Here is a 17,266-nt window from a genome sequence, read left to right as displayed (position 1 = left end):
ATTGGTTACCCATTCAAGTTTTCATATCTATTTTTTTTTTCAGGGTAACTAGTTATCCATTCATGTTTCATCAGTTTTTTTTAATGTTCTCATTAGGGTAACTAATTACCCATTCACATATTCATATCTATTTTTTGACATCCAAACTTGGATGTTCCTATCAGGGTTACTGGTTACCCCTTCAAGTTTTCGTATCTATTTTTTTTTCAAATTTGGATGTCCTCGCTAGGTAACCAATTACCCATTCATGTTTTCATTTTTTTTTTCATATTTGAATGTTCCAATCAAGGTAACTGGTTACCCATCATGTTTTCATATTTTTTTTCCTTTCTAAATTTGGATATTCCTATAAGTGTTATGGTAAAAAGAAAATGCTGAAAAATTTTATTTGATTTTTTTACATATAGTGGAAAAAACTATAAAAAATACAATGATAAATGATAATAAAATAATAATGTGATATTATAATATATGTGAAAAAAGTAATGGGAAAAAAAAAAGAAAATGGAAGGAAAAAAGAATAAATAGAAAAAAAAGAAGAAAAATGCAAGGAAAAAAAAGGAAACATAATTATATATTTTTTCAAATTTATGGGAATGAAAATCCATAAATATGAACTTCTATATAAAAAAAAATCATAAATAAGTGAAAAAGTTAAATGTAAATATTTTTGTAAAAAAATCTAATAAAAAGCCATTAATATGAAATAATCTCTTAAAAAAAAGGGAAAAAAATATAAATTCCGGTATTTTTAAACAAAATCTGAAAAAGTTGTATAGTTTTGTAAAATTTCCCAATTACTTTGTATTGGAAATATATCGGGCTTTAATATGCTCAGCGGACCCAAAAATATCGTGAGAGAGAGGAAAACAGAAGTTGTATCCGAAAAAGGAAAAGAAAAAACCCCTTAAACCCTAGTTCTAGTTCTGTAAACTCTGTTCGTCTCCACGCATCAAAATTTGTTGTCATCGACAAAAACCCTGTCTTCAATGGCTGAAACGATAGAAAAATCTGAGAAGTTGACCGAACGCGAGGAAGTGGAAGAGGGTGAAGAGGAGCCCAGCTTCGAAAAGCTTGGAGTGGACCCTCGCCTAACTCGTGCCTTGCTAAAGAAGGGAATTCAGAAACCCACCCCCATTCAAAGCGTGGCCATTCCTCTCGTCTTAGTCAGTTTCCCACTTAATCTCTTATCTCTATATCTTTCGCAAATTCACTAATTCACTTATATTGGTTGCTTAATTTATCTTATTAAGTTTCATTGATTTTGATCTTCAGGAAGGTAAGGATGTGGTTGCTCGAGCAAAAACTGGTTCTGGGAAGACCTTCGCATACCTTGTTCCGTTGTTGCAGAAGTTGTTTGTTGATACTGGTGCAAGAACCAAGCTTGCCCCAAGTGCATTCGTTCTCGTACCAACTCGGGAACTCTGTCAGCAAGTAGGTTATTAAATTTTCCCACTTTTTGTTTTGGCTGAATTAGCTGATTCTGTATACGTAATTGTATAATGTATTGGTAGGTATATGCCGAAGTCTTGTCACTCATTGAGTTGTGTAGAGTTCAGTTGAAAGCTGTCCAGTTGACAAGCAGTATGTCTGCTTCCGAATTGGTTTGTTCTTTGCTTCTTTTTAATTATTTGGAAGTAGACTTTCTCGTGTCATGTATTTGGCTAAGCAATAGTTGACACTTGACCCTTAGTCGTTGAGTTTGCATTACAGAGGAATGCATTGGCAGGACCACCCGATATTCTGATTTCGACTCCTGCTTGCATTCCAAAATGCATGTCGGTTGGTGTTCTTCAATCAGCATCCATTAATGGTTCACTAGAGATTCTTGTTCTTGACGAGGCGAGGACCTACTTCTCAAATCTTATAAGTTGTTATTTCTTTGGAAAATTTGACATATGTCTTTGCTTTTATGTGTAATTGTCAATTTAGTTGCCATTACAATGTTTGCTCAAATACTTGGATATTTATATGCTTGCGGATTTCAAATTAATCTCTCTAGGATTTGAATTTGTATACTCTATACCATAGGCCTTATTCAAAATGAAAAGAGAACATGCAAGAGCTGTGGAAAATTGTTTTCAAGCACTATAACGGAACCTGTTTATACCACAAGCTTTTAATAATATGGCTGTGATTTGTCATTACATGCGACTATCTTCAATTTAGAAATTACAAGGGGTGAAAGTGAGAAAAACTTATTGATTAAAAAGAGAGTTTTCTTCGTTTTTATAATTGATGCCAATCAATTATTATCTTCGGTTGTATGATTGCTTTGTGTTTGCTTGTTGGATTGTTGACTTATATTAATTTTCAGGCAGATCTTCTCTTATCATATGGCTATGAAGAAGACATAAAGGCATTAACACCTCATATTCCTAAGCACTGTCAGTGTCTTCTAATGTCTGCTACCTCAAGGTGTGTTATTGATGTTGATTATAATGCTAAGGAAAAATTATCAATTAAAAACCTATACATATATATATATTTTTTCTGACAGCATATGTATGCTGTTTTGACAGTTCAATTCGATGTTTATCTGCAATATAATTCTAATTCCTAGGTTGATAATATTGACTCCTTAACTTAGTAAGCTACTAAGAGGACCTGTTGTTCCTATTACTAATCTTACGTAATATTTGGAACTGCATCAGCTTCTGTAATTAAAAGGACAATTTCAACTGATCTGCTGCTATTGTTATTCATGCCCGTTTCTCTTTTTCTTTTTCTTTTGTGGGAGTTTAGCTTAATTCATTTTGATATACTCATGTTGGTCCTCTTATACTTGACAGCGCTGATGTTGAGAAACTAAAGAAGCTTATACTTCACAATCCTTTCATTTTGACTCTGCCTGAAGTAGGAGATGTCAAGGATGATATTATCCCAAAAAATGTTCAGCAATTTTGGGTAAGAATTTTTTTTTTAGACTAAATTTCTGTAGGTCATCACTCTATTATCAGTCTTTTTTTTCCTCTTATTCTTTTGATTATTTCCTCTTTAGAATAAAAATGTGATGTATGTTCACTATCAAGAAGAAATAACCTTATATTTTATTCTACTGTGGCTTAGATATCATGCAGTTATCGAGATAAGTCACTTTACATTCTCTCCCTCTTGAAGTTGGAGTTGGTTCAGAAAAAGGTTCTGATATTTACTAATACAATTGACATGGGATTTAGATTAAGATTATTTTTGGAAAAGGTATGATCATTTCTTTTCACAGTATTCTCACTAATTTTTCAATTCTCTAATAAAATTATGGTATGAAATTTGATAAGAGAGGGGAGGAGAGAAATTGGATTGGAGAGAGAGGGACAATGATTTAAAGTTTTAGAAAGAACATCTTTTTACTTGGCAGCCTTTTCTTACAATGTCTATTAATTGTTTTTTTTTTTTGGGCAGTTTGGAATTAAATCTGCTGTGCTCAATGCTGAGTTGCCACAAAACTCTCGTTTGCATATTCTTGAGGTTTGCTGCACACTCCATTTAACTATCCCAAGAAGAATTTTTTCATGTTACCTTTCACCATTATATGTATTAAAGGAGAACTTGTGTGATATTGTGTTGTTGACAGGAATTCAATGCTGGGCTTTTTGATTACTTAATTGCAACTGATGATAGTGAATCGAAAGAGAAGGAAGAAGCCAATATTGAGAGTAATAATAAACAAAAAAAGTTTAGAAAGCATGCCAAACAAAAATTAGACTCTGAATTTGGAGTAGTTCGGGGAATTGACTTCAAAAATGTATATACGGTATGTCGATGCTATTGAGAATTGTGGTTTTTTAGATTCAACAACTATTTGTTATTCTAATGTTGTATTATATCCTTCATGCTTATCTTATTATTTGTCCTTTGGAATGGATGCATAAGGTCTTAACAACACCCGGGTTGCTTCTTTTGTAGGTTATTAATTTTGAAATGCCTCAAAGTCCTGCAGGATATGTCCATCGTATTGGACGTACTGGAAGAGCATTCAATACCGGTGCTTCTGTCTCACTTGTGAGTATCCATGCAGACCTTAATTTAAATACGTAGGAGACACGAATTAATAGAATGGGCCTCTAATGTTACATTATAATAATTATTTCATGCATTGCCTTCTTTAATGTCAATTCCCTCCATGTCCCAAGATGATACTGAAGCTCGTTGGGACATCTGAATGCACCTAGGTTGGTTAGATCTACCTCCAGGCTTCAAAAATGAACCTAAAGGCATATTCCAGTAATTTGAATTAGTGTGGTTGGCCAATTATAATGCCATCTTACACCGTTGGTATTTTTAGCCTTGGATTTCCACTTCCAAGGCAAAGAAGCTATTGTATGTATGAGGTATTTTAAGTGTTGGGTATAAGACAAGGATGCTAGCTTCTTTCATATATGATGTGTTGATGTCATAAAACAGAACTGATTGTATTACGATTTGATTATTTGGCATGTTGATGGCATGTCATGCAATTATAAAAATTCTTGGCAATTTTTAGAAAGATTTTTTTTTTTAACAGGTTTGTCCAGAGGATGAGGACGTCTTTGAGGAAATAAAATTCTTTTTAGGGGATGAAGGAAACAAGGACGAAAACTTAATTGCTCCATTTCCCTTGCTAACAAAAAACGCTGTGGAGTCTTTACGGTACAGAGCTGAGGTGAGTTTTCCGAGTCTGTTGTTCATAACAAACAAACCTTTTTAGTGTGCAGTGGATTCTTTACATATAGGTGTGAATTTTTGTTTTGTTTTTTTTAAGGGTTTTCTGTTTAAGTATGTATTAAAATGAAAGAAACGGCACCAACTTATTTTATTTCTTAATTCACCACTATTTTCTAGGGAAAGACAAATGAAAAGAGATTTTTTCTTTGTTTGAATAGGTAGGATGCATCTATGTAGAGCTCTTGAAACAAATCGATTCTAGTCTATTTTTTTTTAATATTTTTTACTTTAATGTGTAATAGATAAAGTTATTTCCTTGGTTTGACTTCAAAGAAAAATTTGATTGATTCAAAGCAGTGACCCTTTACAGGATGTTGCAAAGAGTGTGACCAAAATTGCTGTCCGAGAATCACGAGCTCAGGATTTAAGAAATGAAATTCTCAACTCTGAAAAGTGAGTGTTTACTTAATATTTTCCCCCAATAATATTTTTTTTTCCAAGAATACTTCCACTGTCTATAACTTATTTTTCCCAGTGTTTATATATTTTCGTGATTTCTTAATTGAATGCCTTTTTTCTCTCACCCAACAACCTCTTGTACCACATTCCCAGATCTTAAGTTTTCCGATGATGCTTTTTTCTTGTTTTTTTGGACTGAGTTCTGATTATGTGTTTTTTGTATTTAGGTTAAAGGCCCATTTCGAAGCTAATCCAGGGGATTTAGGTAAATGAAAATGAGTCTTGTGCATATTGGGGATGCTAGCCATTTTGGGGTCTCCTATGTCCCCTTAATGTGGCAATTCATCAGCAATTTTTTATTAAACAAATTCATATGGTAAAAGAGTTTTTGCAGACAAGCTGGTGAGTCATTATTGAAGGGGCAGAAGGCAAGACATCAAAATGGGACAGCAGATTTGAATACATCAAATTAGCTTCTTTACATATTTTAGTTTTACTTTAGCATAAAGTTTCTAGAAATGATCTCTTTTTACTTAATTGTTCTTGAATAGATTTGCTAAAGCACGACAAGGTCTTGAGCAAGAAGCCCCCTGCTCCTCACCTACGCGATGTTCCTGAATACTTGGTGGACGCAACAACTCGAGAAGCAAGTAAGGTTGTTAAGCTTGCTCGAGCTGCAATGGGAAATACCAATGCTCCTCGCCAAAACGGATCCAAGAAAAGGTTCAGAAGAAATAAGGATCCTCTCAAGACTTTCTCTGCTGAGGTATCTGTTCATTGTCATTTTCCTTATATATGCACAAAGAAATACTCATCCTGGCTTTTAGCATTAAATTCCATGAAATTTGTTACTAAAGGACCCCCATTGATCTGATACCAGGGACACAAGAAAGGTCGGAAAGGTGGGATGAAGAGAGAGAGCAATGGCAATGATAACAACAAAAACAAAAAGAAGAAAACCACTTGATTTTAAATGCTAATTTAGATTGGGGTTCACCATGGTTATTTACATTTTTGTACCAAAAACATATACAGTGTTCATAAAGAGCATCACAGAAGTAGTAAGAAACGAACCTTTTTAGAGGTAGGTACAATTTTGTTCCAAATAGGGTATTATTTATCACATTGTCCATTCTATGATGTTTTATTTATAGTTTTGTTTTATTATCGGAATTTACAGTTACTTGTATCTTTCTGGGTGTCTCTTTCGTTTTTAAGTTACATGAAGTGTTTTACATCTATAACTAGATCTGAACGCAAATTTATTGGCCCTCCATTCTACCACGTGATTATCTTTTTTGGACCACATGGTAGTAGAGTGGACTCGGCCTCTGTTGGTGGTGACTCCATTAGGGAGGAAACCAATTTTAATTTGATTTTTGAATAAAAATTTTAATTTGAAATTATTTCTTTATATTTATTAGAGTAATGATATGTGTACATACTTTTTACACAAATATTACACAATTTTTTTTTTTTTGAAATGAAACACTACTCTTTAAACATTATTACACAGATTTGGGTGTAAAAGGTGCGTCCACATATCATTACTCTTATTATTATATATCTGTCATTATTATTAATTATCAAAACTTAAGGGCATGTTTGGTATTATTTTCTGTTTTTTGTTTTCAAAATTGTGTACTCAGAAATGAGAATAGAAAATTGTTTTTGTAGTTTTAAAAAAACAAGAGGTATTTGGTTAATATTTTCTAAAAATAATTTTTTAGTTTTATTTTTTTTAAATCTTAAATAAAAATTTAACAAATACATTTACAAAGAGAAAAATATTTTAAAAGTTTGTAATAAATAATGAGATAAAATAATTTAAAAGAAAAAATGATGAAAAATAAGAAGTGAGAAAATTTGAGAACAACAAAAAATAACTTTTTCTTGTTTTCAAAATTTTCTGTTTTTTGTAACTTTGTTTTTAAAAATTATTTTCGGAAAATAATGCCAAACACTCCCACTTATTTTCAAAAAACAGTTTTTAGCTTTTAAAAACAAAAAACAGTCTTTTAGTTAAGGTGCCAAACACCCTCTAAGTTTCATGTGTCCCATACCTAAAATTTTGATATATCAATTGACAAAGAACTTGAAGACATGGTGCAAAAATAAAATTAAACAAAGTCTGATTTTTAAACTCCATACAATTTTTTACTCATTTTCTGTCATGTAATGAACATTACCACACCATCATAAACTTTACTAATAAAACGTGCTCAAACAGTTCCCAATAAATGCAGAAATCTTTTTGACTAACAGTTACTGATAAATTCGAGATTTTTTTACTAGTGTGGCAAAGCTTCATTTATGGAATGTGTTAGGAATAACTACTTACATAAGATGAATACAAATTTAGAAGTGGTGTACAAATTATTATGTTTGGGTTGAATCACCAAACCATGCAATTGAAAGATATATCATTTTTTTTTTCATATTTTATTTAGAAAAATAGTTTTTCCACCACAAAATACTAGAAAAGTCGTTCTATTAAAATAACCACAATTCTTTTTTGTAGTACTCTCTTAAAAAAGAAGATGCATTGATGCACCCCTTTTTAACCTGTAGATTTAGAATCAAAGAAGGAGTACATGTTAAGTGTCTTTATTTTCCAAATTACTTTTTTTTTTTTCATATTGAATTGCAAAAATCTGAAATGTAGGTCTCCCAACGAGTTGGAAATATTACAATATACATATAGAAAAAAAAACAAAAGCGATTTGTTTTATGGAGTAAAGTCTTGCTGCCATGTATTAAGTGTTTTCGTTTTTTTAAATTTGACAGTCAATAGAAGTTGTAATGTTTGATAAATTACTGTCTAATGGAATGATAAATTATTAAGTACCGCACTAATCTAAAAGTAAATCCATAAAAAACATATACTCATACACTAAATATATAATTACAAATAGTTTAATTAATTATATATATTTTAAATAAAATGTCTAAATAGATTTTAGGGGTACCTTTTCAAATATATAAATCAATTTTAGGGGTAAATAGCTCCTCAAAAGAATATCAAATTAATTAATCATTTACCAATATCAATGGCCACTCAAACAATCTTCAATTTTCCATAAGCAACCACTAATGCCAAATGCCAAATGCCAAATGCCAAATTATGTGACTGTTAGGGTAAAATTCGTTTAGTGCAATTTCATAAAATTGAACTAAGTGATCATGATGACTATTCTACGACTATTAGAGTCGCTTAATGCAATTTCATGACCAACTCAAATATCTTCAAATTGCTCTATGCAACTATAAGGGTTGTCTAAAAACAATTTAAGACATACTATGAAATTTTAAATTTATTTGTTTAGTATTAGAATTTAATTTAATCCGAATATATGTGGGTCAACATACTACCATGTGTTATGAAAATTTTACTAAGTAAACCATGATGGTTAGTGTAATTTCATGGTCACTCATGGTCAACTCAAACAACCATGAAGTTGAACTAAGATGGTTGGGCTCATTTTAAAAATAATCTCTCAATATTAAAAATTAGACTATTTATAACAAAAGTACTCAAATTGAAAAAAAATCTAAAATTAAATAAAATCACAAAAAATAAAACATAATTTCTACCAAAAATCAGAAATAAATTTTTAGGTTTTAATTAATTTTTATGAAATTTAGATATTATTCTTGTTAGTGATTTTATTTGATTTTGTATGTTTAATGTTGAATAATTTAATTTTTTTTAATTTTGATTTGAATAATTTATATTGTTATCATATTTTGATTTAGAATGTATGATAAATTGATATAATGTATTTTTTTTTTCAAATTAAAAAGTACAATATAAAATTATGCAGGTTTTTCTAATTAATATAAAAATAAATAATTCACTAATCATTCTAATTTTAATTTTCAATTGATGGATCAAACAATATTATTTAATTATTATCCAAACATTAAGCTAAAATAGTTAAAATTTGATATGCATTGACATATATATTTGTTTTGCTAAAATATTATGTTATTTTTCGATTTTATTCAACTAATAATTTAATGAAAAAGACGAATATTGTACGAATTTGGAGAATAATAAATATAGAAATAAATGAGAAAATTGTTTATAGTGGTTCAACCTAATAAATGAGACTTAGTTTGTTTTATTACTTTTTGCTCTCAAAACTCCAAGATTAAGTGAACTTAAATTACTTAAGGTAGTTGATTTTTCAATAGAATGGAGTAAATTCTCTATAGTACAATGAAGTCTCTAATCTTGTTTTGATCTTTGTCCTTGTATTTATAGTGGAAATTCCAGTGATATTAAGTACCTAGTAACTCATTACTGATTGTAGCTAAATTATGGAAAATATAGAAATAAACTTAATAATTTACCAACTAAAAAAAGTAAATACATGAGTACACACTATTTGCCTAGCCTATGAACATACGACGACCAGACCATGCTCTTATAGGGCGATCATCAAAATAGCGACAAAGTGATTCTATCTTGCGAATAATTTAATCTTTGAATGCTAATAAGCATATTGTTGTCATCTTACTATGCAAAAAATGAGTACAATATATACTTCATAATCTAAGGCAATTCTTGTTGGAGGGAGGATTTTGACTAACTCAATATATAGCTAAGAATTAAAAGCAAATTGCAAAATAAATAAAATATTGGAGAAATGAGTAATGATATGTGCACCCAAAATATACACCCAAACATTACACATAGTGATGTGGCAGTTTGGCCTAGCCAATCACATTTATTAAAATTGGGATCCACTATTTTACTTAAGAAAAACACAGAACAGAAAAAGAGAAAGAACTCAATGTGTTTGTGAAAGTGTATTTTTGTATTAAAGCTTAGTACACAAGTAAGGGAAGATACAAAGATATATATATATATAGAGCTACCGGAGCCTAGAAGACAAAGAAAGAAACTAATAACCACCTAACAAACTCTAACATAATTAGTAATAGCTAACTAATCATGAGAGTCATCTAACAGTTGGTTATGATGGTTAACATGCCCCCTCAAGCTACACAGAACATACTCCAGTGATAGCTTGTTACATAAAAAATTAAACTCTGGCAAAGTAAGAGGCTTTGTAAACATGTCAGCTGGCTGTTCTTTAGTCGGAATGTAGCTGACTTGCACACGTTTGTGCTGAACCAAATCACGAACAAAGTGAACATCGACCTCAATATGCTTTGTTCGTGAATGAAAAACTGGGTTGGAGGCCAACATCTGAGCACCTTGGTTGTCACACCAGATCACAGGAAGAGTAGTTAAAGGAACACCCAATTCATGAAGCAAGGAGGTGATCCAGACAACCTCAGTGGCAGTAGTAGACAAAGAGCGATACTCGGACTCTGTGCTGGAACGAGAGACAGCCTTTTGTTTTCGGGAACCCCAAGAGATAAGATTCTCACCAAGCTTGACACAGAAGCCAGTAATTGATTTTCGATCATCTAAGTCACAAGCCCAATCCGCATCAGAAAAGGCATGAAGAACAAGAGGAGAAGTTGGAGTAAAGACAAGTCCTCTTGTAGTAGTACCCCTGATGTACCTCAGCACCCTCTTAACAGCACACCAATGAGCAATGGTGGGATTTTGCATAAATTGACTCAGCTTATTGATGGCATAAGACAAATCAGGTTTGGTGAGAGTAAGATACTGCAATGCTCCAATAGTGCTGCGGTAAAGTGTTGGATCAGAGAAGGCATCACTGTCAGAAGTCGCTAATTTATATCCAGGACACATGGGAGTCGAACAAGGCTTGGACTGATCCATATTGGTCCTTTTTAGTATATCCAAAGCATACTTGGATTGACACAGATGCAAATTTGAACCATCTCTATAAACTTCAAAACCAAGGAAGTAACTGACATGGCTGAGAGCTTTTAAGGCAAACTGATTATGTAGAGTTGAAATGACCTCCTGAACCTAATGTGAATTAGCTCCGGTGATGAGAATATCATCAACATAGACCAACACTAGCAACATGTGACCCCCCTTAGCACAGAAAAATAAAGAGCTATCCAAGACAGAGTTGGTAAATCCCCAAGAAAGAAGAGCACATTTCAATTTGTCATACCAAGCTCTAAGTGCTTGTTTCAAGCCATAGATAGCTTTGTGAAGTTGACAAACATGGTTGGGAAAGTTAGCATCTTCAAAACCATAGGGTTGTTGCATATAGATTGTTTCTTTGAGATCGCCATTGAGAAATGCATTATTGACATCGATTTGTTGAATATCCCAACCATTGGTGACAGCCAAAGTAAAAATAATTCTGATGGTAAAGGGTTTGACCACTGGATTGAAAGTATCAAAGTAATCGACTCCCTGAGTTTGTTGAAAACCCTTTGCTACCAACCGTGCTTTAAACTTATCCAAAGTACCATCTGCTCTAAGTTTAGTCTTGAATACCCACTTATTCTAAACAACATTCATGTCTGTGTGATAAGGAACTAGAGACCAAGTGTTGTTGCTTACTAATGCTTGATACTCTACCTCCATGGCTGTCCTCCACCTAGAATCAGATAATGCTTTCTGCACAGTAGTAGGCTCAGAAAAAACATGATTAATGTTAGTTATAGTTGCTGCTAGCACTTTGGGTTTGTGTATACCTGATTTAGACCTGGTTTGCATAGCATGAGTAGAACCAGAAGCAGCAATGGGAGTTGTACTAGAAGAAGAAGGAGCAATATGGTGTGGAGAAATAGAGTGAACGGGTAAGATTGGAGAAGAAGGCTGTGAGGAAAGATGGGCAGACTCATCAATAATAGGAATGGTAGAGGAAGGAGGAGCGGAATGAGAAGCCTGTGGAGAGGATGCAGATTGATCTGTAGGATCATCTTGAGACATAGGAAAAACATGTTGATAAAGGGAAACTGAAGGAAGAATGGAAAGTTGTTGTGGAGATACAGAGTTGGTGGTGATAGTAGAGGGAAAATGAATATATTGAGGAGATGAACTAGGTATGGATACAATGTTATGAGTACTAAAAGGAGACGAATAAGGAAATGATTGCTCATCAAATTTGACACTTCTAGCAATATATACACGACCAGAGGGATGTAAACACCTGTACCCTTTGTGAGAAGGGCTGTAACCTAAGAAAATGCAAGTAGATGTTTTAAAAACAAATTTATGAGTATTGTAGGGTCGTAACAATGGGAAGCAAGCACAGCCAAAAACCTTTAAAAAATCATAATCTGGTTGTTTGTGAAACAAAAACTCAAATGGAGACTTGAACTGTTGCTTTTGAATGGGTAACCGATTTATGAGGTAGGTAGCAGACACAAAGGCATTCCACCAATACTTAAGAGGGAGGTGGGCTTGAGCTAGCAAGGTAAGACCCATCTCAGTGATGTGTCTGTGCTTTCTTTCAGCTATACCTTGCTGCTGATGAGTATGTGGGCAAGGGTGCCTATACACAATTCCAAGTTTAGCTAAAATAGGTTGAAGGGGTTGGTATTCACCACCCCAATCAGCTTGTAAGCTTTTGATTTTACACCCAAGTTGTCTTTCAACATAAGCATTAAACTGAAGAAAAGTTTGTGTAGTTTCAGATTTGAGCTTTAAAGGAAAAATCCATGTAAATTTAGTAAAATCATCAACAAAATGAACATAATATTGGTACCCTTCTACTAAGATATGAGGAGACAGACCCCAGAGATCAGTGTGAACAATCTCAAATGGGGACTGAGTTGAATTACTAGAGGAAGGAAAACTAAATTGATGGATTTTTCCAAATTGACAAGCATGACAAAAAGTAGGCTCAATATGAGAGAGATTCAAAGAATGCAAAACTTTATTGAGTATAGCTTTATTAGGATGGCCAAGACGTTTGTGCCACAAATTTACATTATGTAAAGTTTTATTACAAGAGAAAGACTTAGGATTTGATACAAACTCAGAGAAAAATGCAACATTAGATGGGGAAGGCTGAACAGATTTGGGCACAGAGAATTGAGGAGAATCCAAAGGAGCAACCAGCTAGTACAGCCCATCCTTAAGAATGCCCCGAAGAAGTGGCTGGTTCGAAGTCTTGTTCTTAACAAAACAGAGATCAGAAGTAAACTCAACTGTTACATTATTGTCTTTAGTAAATTTGGAAATACTAATAAGATTTTTTGTTATAGAAGGGACATGAAGAATGTTCTTTAAATGTAATGAACGATTAGCAGCAATATAACTAGAACCAATATGTTGAATGGAAAGTTGAGAACCATTACCGACAACGAGTTTTTCCTTACCCTTGTAGGAGTTCTTGTGCTACAAATGAGCAGGGTCAGCAGTGACATGATTCGATGCTCCACTATCTAAGAACCAAGCATCATCACTAACTGTTGAAGGAGAGGCAATATACACCTGAGGAGGATTTTCTATTTGAGAAGAAGCAGATTCAACTGGTCCAAGAAAACTAACATCAAACCGTCGATAGCATTTTTGAACAGTGTGACCAGGTCTACCACAGAGTTGACACACAACACGTGAGCCTCCATTAAAACTTCGGCACCGTCCAGTAGAGGAACCTCTTCCCCGACCACAAGAGAAATTATTGGTGGAAGGGGATCGAAAATTGTGGAATGGAGCAGTGGAAGACGATTTCTTGGACTGAGCATAGTTTACCACAGGGCCACTGAGATCCAAAAGAGTAGTGGACTGATTAAGCTCCAATCTCATCTCATGATTTTGTAACATATACTGAACTTCTTGAAGAGTAACCGAATCTTTGGATGTAAGGTTGACCACCACAGATTCATACTCACTTCCAACCCCAGCAAGAACATAAAGAATAAGCTGATCTTCAGAGATAGGATTGCCTGCTGCCCGTAAGCCATCGACGAAGCTTTTCATCTTTAGCATATACTCGTCAATTGTGAGAGAGCCTTTCTTGGTACTTTGTAACAGAGACATGAGATGTATCATCCAAGCTTTAGAACGAGTGTTGAATAGTTGTTCTAGAGTGCTCCATATATCAGCTGATGTTTCACAGTTAACAACATGTCCAATCATGGATTCAAAAATAGAGGACATGAGCCAAGAAAGTAGAAACTGATCAAGACGCATCCAACGAGTGAAGACAAGGTTACGTACCAGTGTAGTAGACCCCTCAAGATCATGAGCTCGAATGGCGGGAAGCACCTGTGACTGCCAGAAAAAATAGTTGGTCTGATCCAATCGAAGGGGAGGCAGGAGCATAGAGGTAGGGACCGTCGATGAGAGTGTCGAAGCGTCGCCAGAAGTCATCGTGGTATCACCAGAGGTCGCCATGATCTAGATGCTCGGATACCAACTTAAGAAAAACACAGAACAGAAAAAGAGAAAGAACTCAATGTGTTTGTGAAAGTGTATTTTTGTATTAAAGCTCAGTACACAAGTAAGGGAAGATACAAAGATATATATATATATATATAGAGAGAGAGAGAGAGAGAGAGCTACCAGAGCCTAGAAGACCAAGAAAGAAACTAATAACCACCTAACAAACTCTAACAGAATTAGTAACAGCTAACTAATCATGAGAGTCATCTAACAGTTGGTTATGATTGTTAACAGTTTTAAAAAACAATGATACGTCACTATGTGTAATATTTGGATGCATATTTTAGGTGCACATATCATTACTCTTAGCAAATTATGCATTGAGTCTAAAATGTGATCAACCTTTTTTAGTTTTGGGCTCACCTATTTATAGGTCAATAGGTGAATGTTACAAAAAAAGTATAATCATTAAGATGATTGTTACAGTCTTACAGATAGTAATTAGCTATCAAATGGGTTGTTACAATATTCAATATAACTCCTATATTTACTATGCTTAAATAGTTAAACGTTTTGAGGCGCTGGCTGTGACTGAAGAGTTGTTACGTAATATAAGACTTAAATAGTTAAATGTTTTGAGGCGTTGTCTTATGAGAACGGTGCTATTAAATGAGTTGTTACAACATTCAATATAACTCCTATATTTACTATGTTGTATAAGCAAGTTCGTTTTCTCTCTATGATATAAAATTACAAGTTACACCTAAATTTTGAGAATAAAATAAGTAGCCTGGAAATATACTTAGAAAAATTAAGCTCGAATCTACAGATTTTAGCAGTACGCTTATACAAATTGTCAAGTGGTTTCAGATCTGTTATTAGCACTCGAGCATGAGTCGCATTGTTCGAGCTTGAGTTGCAGGCTCGAAGATACCAAACTTCTCCGAGGAACATATTCGACCAAATTACTGGATGAGGAGGAGGTTACAATTGGAACGATGAGCTCGAAGCTTTTGCAGTCTCGAAAGCGTGTCAGCACAACAATCGAGCTCAATGACGCATTTGGTCCACGGAATAGCTGATAGAAAATCCCTATTTCTTAGAGATTCGTTTAAGTTGTATATTAAATCCCTGTTATCATGAAATTTTACTTAATTAGCGCACCTAATTAATGTTATTAATGCGAATATTTCATATTTATTTTATTGATTGTAACTTACCTGAATTAGAGGGAGATATTCTTATAACTAGACCCATAAATAGCATGGAGTAATTCATTTGTATTCACGCACAAATTGTACTAAAGAATACTATGCCAAATTGCTTTCATCCAAAGTTTTGAGAGAGTAGTGATAATAACAGTGAATCGTGGACTAGACAAATTTTAACTGCTGAACTACGTAAAAAAACATCCGAATCCCTCTACTTTCTCTATATTCTTGTTTTGTGCTCTTCAAATTTAAGTTGACGAAAAATGACGTCAATAGTTTAGTGCTTTCATTGAGAGCATTAAGCAAATCATTGTATTGTTTAATCAAAACCTCATGCACATTATCAATGGCCGCAGTGAACAACCCCGGAACTGCTTGGCGAACATTACCACAAATCCCTGAGGAGCATACTCCTCAGACTGAGAACTATCCACAAAAGTCTGGGAAGTAGCCCATGGTAGATTAGAGCCCCGATGATGGGAGTGCATCATTGGCCTCCAGGGGGCAACCTGCTCAAACCCCAGACCCAACGAGGATCTGTATTATAATATTGAAAGGTACATACCAATCGTGGAATTGGAGAATCGCCGGTTGCGCGAACAGTTGGCCGAGGCTACATGGCGAAATGAAGAATTGGCTAGGCAAGCCGCTGAAGTACATGCACCACCCCAAAGGACCAGAGGACGACCCCGAGGGAGTACGACAGCCAGAATGGCTGAGCAAAGGGCTCAACAGGCCCAACCGAGGCCCAGGACCAATACCGGCAACAGTCGTCTAGGGGGAAACACTCAAAACGCTGCTATGGGCAATCCTACGGGAAATGCACCTGCTAGAACTAGGAATAACCGAGCTCCTTCAGTAGCTCGAAATGATAACCTTGAACCTGTTAGGAACAACCCGGAGCCTGTCTGAGCCAATTCTGGACCTTCCAGACCCAATAAAGGAAGGCCACCACCATCACCAATAAGGCATCCGTCCTCTTTGATAAGGCACCCATCTTTGGCTCGAGAGGCACCCCAGCCAGCTCCCAATGGGAATCGGGCAGGGGATCGGGCACCCCAGAGACCTTCTCAAAGTGGGAGTCGAGACGAAAACCATAGGGCTCGACCTAGATAAGGAGGTGAACATGAGGCCCTACGAGGGACTCAGCGAGGACATATGGCACCTCAGCCAACGGGAAGTCATATGTCGAGGTCACAAACTGTTAGGAAAATGTAATTTGCCTCAATGGAAATTGATAAGAAAAATACAACTCTAGACAAAAATATTACAAATAAATAATTATTTATTAAAAATTGTTACAACTCTATGACTCACAATACAAATAGACAATAGAATTAGAAGAAGAAGATAGATAAATACAACTTTAAGCAAAAAGATACAAATAAAGTAAAAGTGTTTGAATAAAGGAAATGAGAGGATTACAACTCTTAAACAAAAGTACAAGTAAATAGAACAAGAAGAATATGAAGAAAAGCAATAGTAGAAAAAAATAAGAACAAGAACAAAAACAATAAACTCTCACTCACACAACCAAAGTGAAGAGTGTTGGGGATCACCAACTTGAACAAGGTTTGAAACCTTTGTCCAAAAGCTTATTTTCCCCTAACTCAAGCACTAAGGGATCTCTCACAGGTTTTGGAAATACTTTCTGGAATAATCAAGCCTCTAGGTGTTTTCTAGCCAAGTGCTCTAATGGATAGAAAAGTTA

The 17,266-nt window shown here is 34.4% G+C and overlaps 1 protein-coding gene across 1 annotated transcript; it reads left to right on the top strand.

The window, feature by feature from the left end:
• The first annotated feature begins 873 nt into the window (after positions 1–873).
• On the top strand, positions 874–6,294 carry LOC133807286 (DEAD-box ATP-dependent RNA helicase 16). Its single transcript, XM_062245519.1, has 15 exons — positions 874–1,166; positions 1,276–1,434; positions 1,515–1,604; positions 1,714–1,842; positions 2,318–2,418; positions 2,793–2,907; positions 3,070–3,201; positions 3,403–3,468; positions 3,575–3,754; positions 3,907–4,002; positions 4,505–4,642; positions 5,015–5,097; positions 5,331–5,368; positions 5,655–5,869; positions 5,984–6,294. The coding sequence occupies exons 1-15, from the start codon at positions 990–992 to the stop codon at positions 6,068–6,070; spliced, it is 1,806 nt and encodes a 601-aa protein (XP_062101503.1). The 5' UTR covers positions 874–989; the 3' UTR covers positions 6,071–6,294.
• The last annotated feature ends 10,972 nt before the right edge of the window (positions 6,295–17,266 follow it).

Source organism: Humulus lupulus, chromosome 1, assembly GCF_963169125.1.
Source record: "Humulus lupulus chromosome 1, drHumLupu1.1, whole genome shotgun sequence".
Lineage (NCBI taxonomy): Eukaryota > Viridiplantae > Streptophyta > Magnoliopsida > Rosales > Cannabaceae > Humulus > Humulus lupulus.
This window is presented reverse-complemented; position numbering and strand designations above follow the sequence as displayed.